The sequence below is a fragment of the Ambystoma mexicanum genome, chromosome 6p (assembly GCF_040938575.1).
Source record: "Ambystoma mexicanum isolate Mex_15411 chromosome 6p, UKY_AmexF1_1, whole genome shotgun sequence".
Taxonomy (NCBI): domain Eukaryota; kingdom Metazoa; phylum Chordata; class Amphibia; order Caudata; family Ambystomatidae; genus Ambystoma; species Ambystoma mexicanum.
In genome coordinates, this window is record NC_090935.1 from 882346739 (window position 1) to 882361356 (window position 14618).

Sequence of the window (14618 nt, forward strand, 5' to 3'; positions counted from 1 at the left end):
ACAGTGCACAGCCTATGGAAAATACAGGCAGAACATGCAAAGGTTGGAAGAAGAGCAAAGAGCATGTGAGAAAAGAGTGAAGAGAAGAGAAGATGAGGAAAGTAGAAGGGCAAAAGAGCGTAGAAATGAACGGATGAGGGAAGTAGTTAAGGCTAGAGAAGAAGCGAGTAAGCACAAGGAAATAGATGAGGAAGCATCACGCAAGCGCAGGCAGAGGGCATGAGATCTAGAATATTTGGAGCGGGAAGCTAAGAAACCCAATCCTGTTGTAGAATGGGAAGACATAGAAGAATTCTTTCCTGCACACGACTCAGTGCAAGGTATAAGCGGGACAAATATTGAAGATGACTTTGACACCAGAAGCATAGGGGAAACGATTGATAAGATATACGATGAGATGGGGGTAGAACAGATATCCCATGGGGGAAGGGAAGACGAGCCCTTGGAGAGCACTCAACTGTATGACACTGAGTATGTCACTCAAAGGAGTGGGAGCAGGGGGCTGTCCCTAGACAGACTAGAGATAAGGCAGAATGAAGAGGATGCAAGGAGTTGCGTAAATTGGGACCACTCAGAATCTGACTCCGGTGGGGAAACGGAGGATGAGACATATGAAGAAGGGAGACAGTGCAAAAAACGGCTCCCAGGGGACCCAGGGGTACGATGGTCAGATGCTAGCGGGTCCGCAAGTAGAACACCGAAGTCCACCATGCAGTCCGGCTGACATGAAGGAACACCTCACGGTCAAAGGGGGGGGGTCAGCACCTGCCTATGCAGACAGATTAAGGGCATTGCCAGGGAGACGGAAAGTGGGAATACCACCCCAAAGGTAGATAGGGGAGCTATGGGGAAAGAAAAAGAAGACTGCGCATTCCGATTCCCGTTGCTAGAGAAGGGAGGAGCAAGACCACAATATATTCCATGGCCACACATGGACCGAGAAAAAACAAGCTTCCAATGCTGACATCGGGAGCCGGAAAGTGGATACACGCGTTAGAGAAAATGACGGGGGTGTCACCTTAGCTATAGGGGACATTAAGGGCATCCTAATCGCCATACTTGGTGAAAGAGCGGATGATGTATGGAAACGGGCAGGCTACCCGCGGGTAACTACGATTGACACCTCCCATGATGGAGCACCATTTAATAATTGTAGAGCTTCAGTATGGAAAGGATTTTACCCAAGGGGAAGGGGTTTTGGAGGAAGAGGATGGCAAAGAAATCAGGGTGGATTTCGAGGTAGCCAGGGAGGCTTTCAGAATAATCAAGGTGGCTTTCAGAATGCGCAGATGGGCAGTCCAGCTACACCAGATGGGCAGATGGCCCGACCTCTGCCAGTTTGTTGGCTGTGTGGAATGACAGGACATATGGCGCGAATGTGCAGGAGCCAAGGCATGTGGCAAAACAGCCAAGGGATGGGGGCAGGCATGATGAACCAGCCAGCCGTCCCGCAACAGGGCAGTGCACAAAATCACATAATGCAGCAGCAGGCGTCAGGCTTGCAGAAAGGTGCACAGCAGGTGGTTCAACCTGTGAATATGGGGAACGTACAACAGGGGCAATCTCAGCAGGCACCGCCACAACTATCTCAGGGCGCTAATTCCGGAGGGGAAGTCAACCCTGGAAATGGGGGAAACCAGCAAGTATACAGTGGGCCGAACCTACATATGAAATAGCACAGCTCACAGGGGACTCTGATTGATGTGCTCTATCCTATCAGTGACACCAGACCCTAATAGGGAACCTAGGGTGAATGTAGTCATAGGGGGTAAAGAATATTCCTTCTTAGTTGACATGGGTGCGATGCGCTCGTGCATATGAGAAGGCATGTTTTCCTTGTCCGGCGATGCTATAGATACACAGAGTTTCACTAGAGCTCACAGTAGAGTTCCCTTTACAGACGCACTCCCAGTCTCTGTGGGAGAGCGCAAAATGAAAGTACCTTTATTGTATTCACGCCAGATCCCAGTAAACATCCTGGGTCGGGACTTAATGACTAAATTGAATATGACAATCTTGTTTACCGAAAATGGTATAGTATGCTCCACTCCAGGAATGCATTATTCTAATGTATGCAAAATGATCAGAGCATACTCAGGACGCATAGCCATGAGAGCTATACCGCTAGAGCCAGAAGTCTTTGCATATGGCGTGCTGGTACTCATGGCAGGATTGCCAGGCATCCCCGATAGAACTATGAGGGCATCTGATGAGTTTCTATTTAGACCAAGAATACCCATGCACGAAGAAGAGGGACAAGTATTTCCCTTAATGATACAATCTGCCGCAGTGCGAGGGAAAGTAGCACTGGTCGAAGGATGCGATGATGAAGGCAGACAATGGTGCGTGATTATCGCTATCGAAGAAGGGTACCAAGTGATTGACGTCACAGATGATGATCTGTTCGAAGAACACCCTGACCTAGAAGAGACAAGGGTAGATGTGAGTCTCATATTTTGGGTCAAAATGATCAAACGGGAGGTGCCACAGAGAATGATGCTGGCACTGATACGTCTGGAATACTTCGAAGACGACATGGCCCAAGTGCCTGTCACAGTATGGAATACAGGGCCCTATGACGTAGGCTTCCTGAAGGGGGCAGTTGAAGTGAAAATTAAACTGAAACCAGGAGCAATTTTACCAAGAGCACAACAATATCCTATGTCTAGAGAGGCAGATGAAGGAATCGCAAAGACAATTTCTGCCATGATGGAACAGGGAACTCTAGTAACGTCAGAATCACCTTGCAACACAGTGATTTACCCTGTCAAGAAATCAAAGGGAGGGTCTTGGCGTCTAATCCAAGATTTACGAGCATTAAACGATATAGTTGAAGCCGAATTCCCTCTAGTCCCTAATCCATCCACAACATACCCACTGAGGCAAAATATTTCACGGTGATCGATTTGAAAAATGCGTTCTTCTCAATCCCGTTGCACCGTGACTCTCAAGACCTGACGTCATTTACTTTCAGACAAATGCGCCTGAAAAGTACGAGGTTTCCACAGGGGTACTGTGAGTCTCCATCCATTTTCAACAGAGTCCTGCAGATGGACCTAAGCAATATTGCGGTAGACAGTGTTGTTTTGCAGCATGTGGATGACATTCTGATCTGCAGCATCACTGAAGAACAATGCAGGCACGACTCTGTCCAGTTATTGACTATCCTGGCTGAAAAAGGATACAAAGTTTATAAGGAAAAGCTACAATACTGTCAGCAAGAGGTGTTGTACATAGGCCAGCTAATCTCACACAAAGGGAAAAAGGTAACCCCAGAAAGGGCTGAACCACTCACGATAAAACAAATGCAAAGTTTGCTAGGCCTGTGCAATTATGTCAGAGCATGGGTTTTCGACTATATCTCATATACCAAGCCCTTGCTCCAGGCCCTAAAGAAGGCCCAGGCGACAAGGGAAGAAATCGAATGGACCGAGGCAATGGAGAAGGGGTTTGCAAAACTCAAGGGGGCAATTTGTAAGGCCCCAGTTCTCGGGATTCCTAATTATGCAGAGGAATTCTACCTGTTCTCACATACCGATGGCAATTTTATGACAGCCGTGCTCGCGCAGCGAACCTCCCTGGGGTACAAGCCCCTAGCGTATTACAGCAGGAGTTTGGACCAGGTCATGAAGGGCCACTTCCCATGCGAACAATGTCTAGCTGCCGCCGCATTCGCCATCAAGAAGGCCTCAGCCATTGTGATGGGGTGCTCCATGGCATTATACGTTGAGCACTCATTATTCGCCATACTAGAAAAACCAAAGGGAACGCTGACTTCACAGAGAGCATCCGCCTATGAGGTGATTATCTCTAACCCATTGATCAAGATAGTTTGCTGTAAAACAGTAAGCCCAGCTACGTTCATAGCCGAGCCAGTCACAGAGGGAGAAACTATGCATGATTGTGCGAATTATGAGGAATTCTATGATGAAATCCCCAGGCTAAAGGAAAATGCCCTGGCAGGTGGAGAGATCGTCTTTATTGACGGGTCCACGAGAATAGACCAAGAAAATGGACAAAGGTACACAGGCGTGGCCGTGATAAAACACCTGGCAAATGGAGAGTTTCGAGTACTCGTTAGTGCACGAATACCATCTCATTGTTCGGCACAAGCTGCAGAACTATTGGTGCTGATACTCGCCATTGAGAATGAAGCAGACCAGGAAGTAACTGTGTACAGTGACTCTGCCTATGTGACGTCCACAGTGCATGTAGATCTAGCGCACTGGAAGAGGAGGGGCTACCTCCGAGCAGAAGGCACGCCAGTGAAACACGCAGCCTTATTGGACAGGTCGATAAAAGCACTACAGCCCCCAGTGGGCATAGCGGTCGTGAAATGCGCCGCCCACACCAACGGGACAGATTTCGTGTCACGTGGGAACCATGAAGCGGACACAGAAGCCAAGCGCATGGCATCCAAAAATGAAACAATCATGGACGTGGAGGTGGCACGTACCCATGAACGGATGATGATAGCACGAGCCACACCCGAGGCCAATGGTAACATGGGGCAGACACAATTAATGGAACGCCAAGGGGAGGCACCTCAGGAGGAGATAAATTTGTGGAAGCGTCGAGGGTGTTCCTTAAACCCCTCTGACGGGTTGTGGAGACAAGACAGCACTTGTACACCAATGATGCCTGTCACCCTACTGAAGGTAGCATTGGAACAACTACATTTCCCTATACACATGTCCAAAGAAAATATTGCTGCAACGCGCGCAGAAGACTGGTTTACACCGAATTTGGCGGAGCATGTTGCGTTCTTCATGATGAACTGCATAATCTGCCAGCAGTTCACTGCTGGGCACACATTAAAAGTAATGAGAGGAGTTATACCCCGGCCAAATGGCCTATTCCAGCACTTGCATATCGACTACGTCGACATGATTCAAGTGTGCAACGGGTACAGGTATTTAATTGTGGTGGTGTGTCCATTCTCTAGATGGATAGAAGCAGGTCCCTGTACACACCCAGACGCTACCTGTGATGCAAAGTTTTTGGTGAGGGAAGTGTTCCCTAGATGGGGGGTGTGTGAGGTAATGAAGTCAGATAATGGGGCCCACTTTATAAACTCAGTTTTTTAACAGATCAGCTTGTTGCTTGGTATAAAGCACAAGTTCTCATTGGCGTATCATCCGGAGGGGAATGGCTTATGTGAGCGACTCAACGGCCTGTTAAAAGAGAGGATAGCTAAGTTGAAGCTCACATTAAAAAAGGGATGGTTGCACTGTCTACCACTGGCATTGTCTGCACTTCGGAACCAACCAGGCTCTGACCATCATCTTACGCCGCACAATATAGTGACTGGCAGAAGGATGAGGACCCCTCTTATCCCCCGAGATAGAGCTAGATGTGATGCCCAGCCAACAAAAGAGGTTTTGGGAACAGAGATGCAGGAGTATCTGAACTGTATGACATCCAGCGTCTCTGTCATTTTAGGCCAGCTGCAGCGACGAAGAAAAGTGTGCAGGGCAGCACAAAATACAACATGAAGTGCTGAAGCAGACGCCACATAAGGTCTACATGTGCCCATCGTCTTCCCAGGGGACACAGTGCTTGTGAAGTACTTTACCAGAAAAAGGTGAGATGAGCCACGATTCAATGGCCCTTTCACCATAGTGGACTGCACCCCTTCTGCTGTCAAGCTCCAGGGCGGAAGGGCATGGATTTTCATAAATGACATTAAGCCATGTATAGGGAAGAGCCCTCCTGCTGCACCTAACAGCAAAGAAACCACAGACAACAGGGAAGAACCTCAGCACGTGCAGACAAGATCCATGGCGACGAAGAAGGCCACATGAGCAACAAAAGGCGAAAAGAACTCAATCTTAAATTGTGAGTTAAACGAGACATTTTCTCAAATAAATGAAAAGGTGATAAAAGACATAAAACATAAACACTCTGCACATCCTAGTTGCGGGGTAAAGAGAAGCACATCCAAAGCCACAACAACATTGATAGAATGAACTTCTGAAAGCACGTCATGCCCAAGTAATACAAAGAATGAAGACTGTGATAGACTGCAATTAAAACTATTCTCTGAAAGCATAACACAGTATCCTGAAGCAACCACTGTCAAGACTTTGTTCGAAGAATTCATGGTATCTCCTAGCAGAAGCCTCAAGTGGGATGTGCTTTCATACTTTCAACTAGTGGTGCTGTCATACCCATCGCTAATAGGGAGAGAGACCAGTGTCACAGACTTTATTCTTGATCCTGCCAACAAAAGGGTCATCCGGCAACTACTGACTGTTATCACAGAAGCCTTCGTCGAGCTACCCGAGCACATCGAAAAGGTCACAAATGCTTCCACCACCAGTAGACATTGATCCACTCACAATTAATTTGTTCTTCCAAATAATCGAGAAATTCCCAGGACTTGTAGGGAGAACCACTGATACATGCACTTTCATCAGAGACCCAAGAAATCTAGCCAAATTGAATCAGCTGTGGACTAAATTAAATCACCTTGTGGTAGTTCACACAACAGGAAAGTGCAAAGACTGTGCGAACCAAAAGAAAAGCTTGTGATCAGGACACAGAAAAAAAAGAGCAAATGTCTCTATCGCCCGAGGACACCCGGCTGGCACACAATGTCCTGCTTAGGCTAGTCACAGAATATCCAGAAATGGTGGGGAGGCCTGCAGATGTTGACGTCATCACCTTCCTTAGAGATCCAGCCAACGTCCCACACATGGGTACACTTCTCCACGACATAATGCTCCAGGTGGAGCTATCCAACTTTCAGCGAGAGTACCTTAGGAGGTTCCAGTGAGATTTTCTACCGTGGGACAGAACGTGGAAACAGAGAGACAGTGCTTCATCGTTTCGGTGGGACAGATCAACGACAAGGACACGGTTCTTCAATTTTCCGGCGTGGGGCAAACCGAGAGAAAGAAACATAGTGTCTTCTTTTTCCGCCGTGGACAGATCGAGGAGAGCAGAGTCAAGAACTGTACAATCTTATTGTCCCTTTTTACTTTTTCATATTTTTCCTTATTTTTATTCTTATTTTTCCATGTTTATTTTTATTTTTATTTTTGCAACATTCTATTTTGTGTGATTTTTAGCAGTTCCATCTTTTCATTCCTTCGCATTGAACAGGGACCAGCATGTCCTCAGGACCAAGGCAAATTCGAGGAGTGCATTGGGACCTTGCCTACTATAGATATGCATTATGAATGTGATGTATCAAAGCTGCTAGCCTAACCTTTTTCTATAGTCTAGCACAGAAACTGTACTGCATACCCAGAGACTGCCATCATCACCCACAAGAGGGGGACATTTGGAAAGCACTCTTCACTTTAAGTAATGAACTCTCAAACTATGATATCAGAGCAAGAGAAGGAATAAATAACTGACTATGAACTCACTCGAAATGGGGGCCCAGAACAGTAACTTGGTTTTACCCCCAGCAGAAGGGCGCCCCCACTTCCCTGGAAGAAAATGTTGCAAACTGTCGTTTCGAACAATTATGTGAATATATATAGTTATTATTATTGTTTTTCTGTCATTAACAATCAGAACTGCTTTCTTTATTGGTGCACGAAGTGTCCCGATCTCAGTGCACCCACTGGATGATGAATGTCTGGGGCCTACGAAAGCACCCAGACCCTATATAGTCATTCCTGTTCCAAGAAAACCTGATGGTAAAGTTAATGAACTCAAATTAAATATAATTAGCGGTGATTCAGACACACTTGAGGTAACGAATGATGAGAAAAGCTGGAGACAGGGTCAGCACGGAATGAATGAAAACGCAGCACTGACCACTGCACACACCCACACACAGGATGCACACAGACAAGGGCAAGTGTCAATGGCTACAGGGCCTCCAAATAAGGCTGCAGAGAAGGGGAGACAGCCTGCCGAGCAATCGGTTCCAGAAAATAGTGGAAGTGACCAAGAGAAGTCAAGTGAGAAACCCGAGAGAGAGGGCATAGCAATATCCCTCAAAAGAACAGAAGTAGCCACAAAGGAACTCACAGATTAAAAACAAATGCTGATAGATTATTTGTTACCATTTATAGTCAGAGCAAAGAAACTGCACGAGGAGCTGAAACATAGAACTGCAGAGACTATAACGACAAGCATGACAGCTCGAACGCTGCAAACAAGCACCAGATCTATGACACAGCCACCCGTTGAGGAGTTGGAGAGCCAATGGCGGCCAGAAAACCTCAATGAAAAGTTACAAGAGGAGAGGAAGAGAAGCAAAAAGCCTCTTTCTACAACAGCGATGCACACAGAGGATCCTGCTCCACCGAGACGCCCAGGGTGGAAAAGCAGCGCAGACGCTTTTAAGGACATAGTAATAGCAAACTACAGAAGAACACTGATAATTAAGAGAAGCCCATATGAAGATAACAATGAACTTAATGATTACCTGGACAGCACAGCCCATCTTGGAAGTAACATATGGTACCAACACATGAAGGAAGTAGGACGAAGGCAGTCAGAAGGAGAATGCTTCGTCTATGCACTCCTACCATACAGTATGGGAAAAACAAAAAACTTTGTGGCTGTAGAAATTGATGTCCAGACAGCACACTGTATGTCACATGTAGCAATGTGCAACACCAGAGGACAATTTATGGGGAGAGACGCCTCGTTGATATGGGCCAACGAAAAGAACTACCCGGACGAAGAAGGCTACATCCAGGATATTAAGACAAGAAACAGGGCTCACACAAGGAATCACGTGATCTGATACGAGAATCCTGACGTCAAAGGATCGGGAACATGATGGGTGACAAACCCGAGACTCAACATTCAAGGAAAAACTGCAGAAGAGGCACAAATCTGGAAGAATAGAGGCCAAATGCAGATCTGGGGAACAGTGATTTCCCCAAATGGATGGGAAGAAGGAGTAGTAATCTGCCGAGCCTGGATGGTCATTGGAGTCTACGAAGAAGCAATAGAGAATTCACAGAGATTATGCAAACCTCTACGGCCAAAACTTGTAAAGCTGCTAACATGGGTCGAAGATAGAGGAGGACCCCTGCAAATAGTACCGCTGCAAAGCCCGAAACTATGCTTCAGAGGTAATGGCACGAGGAAGATGGGAGCGAATGTAAACTGCAGTAGAATCTTTGAAGCTCCAGGAATGAAACAAGGTACCGCAGTCATCATGGGCCATTACTGGGCGTGTGGATCCAAGGCATACATAAGACTGCCGAAAAACTGGGGAGGCATAAGCACACTGGTGAACGTCCACGTTCCCGCGCTAGTGATCCCTAAGATTGACCTGAATTCGGGCAGTTTCTCGAAAGCAGATGCTCATCTAAGGAGAAGGAGATCTGTGGAGCTGGTATCCAGGATGAAGAGAGAAAATTACTTTTCTGCCAAATCAGAAGAGGCATTCCATACAATCCAATACGAACACAGGCTGTTTAGGCTCACCTCAACAGTATTCACCACGTTGCTCTTGCCACACATCCAAATTGGAGTGAATGCTAAATGGTTGCAGATAACCAGATGGGAGTTATTGCAGACCATCAATACCACTATAAAAGGATTTAACGCGATCAAAGAAGAGCTGAGAGCAATCAGTCTGATGACCCTCCAAAACAGATATGTATTTGACATGATCACAGCAATGGATGGAGGTGTTTGTGCAAAAATCACATTTGTACCATCACACAATGAAGAAAACGGAACCCTAACAGAGGCCAGAAGTATGTTGACAAACTTGAAAAACCAGATGATCGATGAAAGTGATGAAGTGGATGATGACAGCTGGTTTGGAGACCTATTCTCGTGGGTCCCACAATAGATGGCAGATATATTTAAGTTTCTGGGAGCCCTACTAGCAATGGTATTGCTAGGATCCTGTGTTGTCAAAATAATCATTATACAGTGCCAGAAAACGGCAAAGAAAGCCATAGGGATGAAAGTAATGGATGGAAGCCCAGAGACCTGACTGATGAAGAAATAAGAGACTTTGTGAAGGCCAGCAAGTTTGCGCCAGAAAGAACAAAGTTCACATATCCTAAGAAACGAAGAAGGTATGAAGGAAAATGGATCTACTGCAGCCCAAATGGACAATGCCAGCTAATGACATGCAACAAAGACAAACATGTGAAAACAGCAGGGAGTTTGAAAGGAGTGATACAAATATGCACTCCAAAGGCTCACACATTCACACCATCATGTACAAACCCTGAAGACGATGAACATGGCACCGAAGAATCAAAAGAAATGAATGCAAAAGAGGTTGCAGAAGTGGTCGATGAACCGACCAGAGGGGGGAGTGTAGAGGAGGTCCCAGACATGGCCTGCACCCCATCACCTCATTTTGAGGTACCAGGAGCATACTCGCCAAGGTATATGATGTATGAGGAGCAAATGAACCAAGAAAGAGCTGCACTGGGACTCTGCCCAGTATACATCAGAAGATCCTTACCTGTTGAAGCGCCCATAACCAGACAACCCTGGGCAGCACAGTACCCTATCAGACAGCCGTACCAGCCGCTGATACGAAACGAAGAGTACCTACAGACGGTCCATGAAGAGACCGAAAGAGCCCTAATGGAAGGCCAGTGGAAATAACACAAGGGCCTAAACAGACACGCAAATGAACAAAAGCGGCTATCAAAGATAGCACGCCATTGCGAGTAACTATGAAAATAAATGTAATGAACACAGAGAAGAGACAATGTTAAAATGTGAGGAAACGTTGCAACGAGACAAGATGGAAGCAACCAACCAGTTAAAACGTGTGTAAACAGGCTTGGAACGCAAGAAGCTAAAGATATTGATACTGCTTACAATGCTTAATAGAAGAATAGAGCGGATAGCACCAACTATATATCTACGTCAATAAGACACATTATACAAGTGCAACTCCATTTTGTAAAAGCAGAAGTGTACCCAGGCTGCCAGAGGCCTAACAGGCCAAGTTTCGTAACCCAGCCAGAGGCAAGAGAAGGAGCGGAATCGAAACTCAACAAAGAGCGGCTCATGCCTAGGAAATCGAGGTCATCCAGAGAAAAGGAGGAGAGCGTCAGCTAACAAGACTCAAACTTCAGAGTATACCAGCCTGTCCCGTGAAGGTCAAGATAAGGGGGGGCCCAGGCAGGTGGCGAGGCTAAAGAAGCTAGAAACTGAAGCAGATTCATGGTGAACAAACACGTGACCAGCCAGGTGCGAAGAAGTACCACCGCCTGATGTCATCCAGGACCCGGGGATGCCATAACTTTTCCTGATAAGAGGCTACAGTTCCGAGGCCATACCCAGCCAACTAATTGACACATAGCCCTAAAATACTGATTGATGGAAGAGAGACAGGGTGAAACTTGGGACACCAGGCACCTGGGTGTCCATTCTGCATGCTGCTAATTAAAATGGGGATTTATGTCTAGGGGTGTAACCTGCCCAATTACAACGGACCAAGTTATCTGGGGTCCTATGTATCGTAGAACCAATGGGACGTCGTACGTGTAGTGACATCAATCACTGTGATGTAGTGGGATGGGCGTAGATGCCCACCCGATAAGAGTTATCCAATCCGCATGCTCTATTATCATATACAGATATAGCACCTATACTTAAGTTACCTTTCCTAACCAATTATATTGCATATTGAGTTTTGTAGAATTAGACTTCAATGATGATAAATATTGCCTATAAGAATTGTTGTCCAACAGAAGTTTGAGGAAGTTGGAGTGAGACAGGTGATCGCCAGTATGCTGATTCCCAACTGCTTCTCTGTTTGATGTACTTGTCATTAAACGGACTTCCCTTTGCCAAACTACTGAGTCCTCATTATTGAGTCGTGTTGGAGTAAGTGAATCCTGTACCCCTGTCCTCACACGGTGCAGCTATCTTGTCTTACTGGTTCTAGAGGATGAGCACTGATCTATGGGCCTGTCAGTGGATTCTTCTCCTCCAGAACAGAGGAAATCCCTAGGGTTCAGGGGTTAAGAGATACTAGGGGGGTCTTGGTGGTAGAGGCTGCTGGTTCATACCCACCAAAGTTCTGTGGGTCACTGGACATTTTAATCACTGACCCAGGAATATTTGCTCTTTCTGATCCATGAAGGTATGCAAGGACTGCGTGATAACCATGCACTGGAGTTATAGCACATGTTTCAACGTCACCAGATTTGGTCATTCTGATTGCCATGAAATAGGTTGTTTCCGGATTTCCTGTGCCAACAATCTGTGTGCATGTAACAATGTGGCAATGACAACTGCTGTGTCTGGCATGGCGGCCACCACTGCATATTCATGCTCGACGTCAGTGATTCAGTATCCCATACATGCATGAGGTCAATCTCCACCCTGGTTCCTGTACCTTTCACTCAATGCATGTGGTGAATCCCTGATCCATCTCCAATATGTGTGCAGCAAACCAGAGTCGTGGGAACGACTGAAATCTTGTGGCTGCGTGAGCAGTTACAGTCTTTCCTACAACTACGTTAGGCCAATCAGAATGAGACCCTTACAAGTGTACAGGGAAACGCCAGTGAACCTCAACACACTAATTAAGACCTCAAGAGCTGAAGCATAGTTGGCATTACAGTTTTGGCCATTTCTGTGTATAAGGGAGGTTGCTATAACTTAACTCAATAGTACTAATTTAATGAACTGAGGGAGGTTGAAAGAATGCATTGGTCCTGATGGAAATTTAACCTATAAACTCAATGTTGCACAGACCTTTTTCGAAAGGGACTTTAACCCACTGAGCCACATATGAAATAATGCATGGTCCGACTGAACTGATCAAGGACATGAGAACTGTGTTCATTGCACATTGTGCATTTCTACTTAAAACAAAATGTGGATACAGTTGAATTTTTCATTACAGGATTTAACATTTAGCAATCATTAACAGCCAGAGTTGAATGCTCGAATCCTGAGAGCCACTCAGGATGCAGGGTAATCGTTACTAATTGCCCATGTAGCTATGATTTTGCCGACTCCCCGGATCCTGGCTGCCACTCTGGGAGCCTGTTCCTTTCCCCACTGACCATGTTCTCGGTTCCCTCTCTGCCTTGCCCCTCTTTGCTGCAGCGCTCATGGTGTGCACAGGATCTGCCACCCGCTCGTCGCCTCCGCAATCTACTTAGTTCGTCTGCCCTGCAATTGCACTCTGCTGGCTACTTGCTCATTTGTTCCCGGTGGCCATTTCAGAGTGTATGTTCACATTCTCACGCCAAACTGAGGAGACCTGACAACCATGCAATTGCTCTGCTGGGGGCTAATAATCATAGTGAGTGGATCCCCCAGGGCAATACTACAGTTAAGCGTGTTGAGGCCCCCTCGTGCGCTCTCACCTTTCTCTGGCCCAAGTTATGCTTCTAGGCTTTTAACCGCCAATATTATCCAGGGCTCAGAGCAGTATTGCTGATTATTACATTGCAATGTTGGCCAACCCTTGTAAACAGTGGCTCAGCGGGGAGCCTTAATCACTGTTGCAAAGTTTGATGTTTCTCTCCCAACATTGTGCTTGAATGCGCAGTGTCTGATTTAGCAAACATTCCACCAGGACAAGGCTCAACGCAAGCTTCAAAAGCATCGATCCACCGGCAGAAACCACTCGAGTGTTGACATGCACCATTATATTGAAATGAATCAAAGCAGGTGATATTACTCACCCTGAGCTACCTGCCCTCTTAGAATCACTACGCAAGAGACACCTTAATCCTAGCCTTGATAAGGGCCTTCAGATGGTCGAAACACGTGTCAGCACCTGTGGTGATTAATACAAATAAAAATTCACAATGGTATCAAACTTAAACGTGTGGACTATACCTATTATGACGAACAGTGAACAAAGCAAACTCTTATCAGGATGTGTACAAGAGCCATCTATGTGGGAATCAAATACAAACCTACCTTTCTCAACATTTTCTTTTGTCCCCACTCTATCTTAAACCTGTTTTTGTGATTTTAGCAGTTTATAATGGCGTTGTAACGGCATTACAGACCAGGGGGAAAGGGCTTATAGGTGTTATAGGTGTTATTGTCCCTTATCCTTGTTATGTGTTCTCATCTTCACCCTGTGCTCATTTCGAGCGTGAGCCAATAATACCTGTTACAGCCCTCTCCACCAGGGACGCAATGCCTCGCGAGCAAGACTTTGTCATGCACGCGGAAGTTAGGTAGTTAGTCTTGCTGTCACAGGAATGCACTTCAGCCCCAGTGGAAAGCCTCTGATTATTGTCTTGCTTTGTGTCTCTGCAGGCTTTGCGGGTTTGAGCCGTTTTATGATGAGCGGGGAGACCAGTACATGTTCAAGAGAATTCTCAACTGTGACTATGACTTTGTTTCCCCGTGGTGGGACGATGTGTCTCTGAATGCCAAGGACTTGGTAAGTATGGCATGTTTTGCCATATATTTGATGCCACAAAAAGGCTTCCTTATGTATACTGCCTTTTCATTCATTCATTCATTCATTAATTCATTTTCATTCATTTTGACATTTGTTTAGTGCCTTTCACCATAATTATGGCCCCAAAGCGCTGTTGGTTGAATGCCCTCGGAGGGACCGGAGCCCGAAATTTGGGAAAATTGTAAGGTGTTATTACGCGTGTGTACATTCCAGGCATTATAGTTATGCGAGCGTGGCCACGACCCAGCTAGTCACCCATGTCTGAATGGGGTATCCA

The 14618-nt window shown here is 46.2% G+C and overlaps 1 protein-coding gene across 1 annotated transcript in view; it reads left to right on the forward strand.

The window, feature by feature from the left end:
* The window catches only part of CAMK4 (calcium/calmodulin dependent protein kinase IV), a 1546801-nt gene that overhangs the window by 1473299 nt on the left and 58884 nt on the right, over positions 1-14618 (forward strand). Inside the window, exon 9 of the mRNA XM_069625488.1 lies at positions 14194-14320. Coding sequence (XP_069481589.1) covers positions 14194-14320 — 127 coding nt within the window. The remainder of the gene's footprint in view (positions 1-14193; positions 14321-14618) is intronic.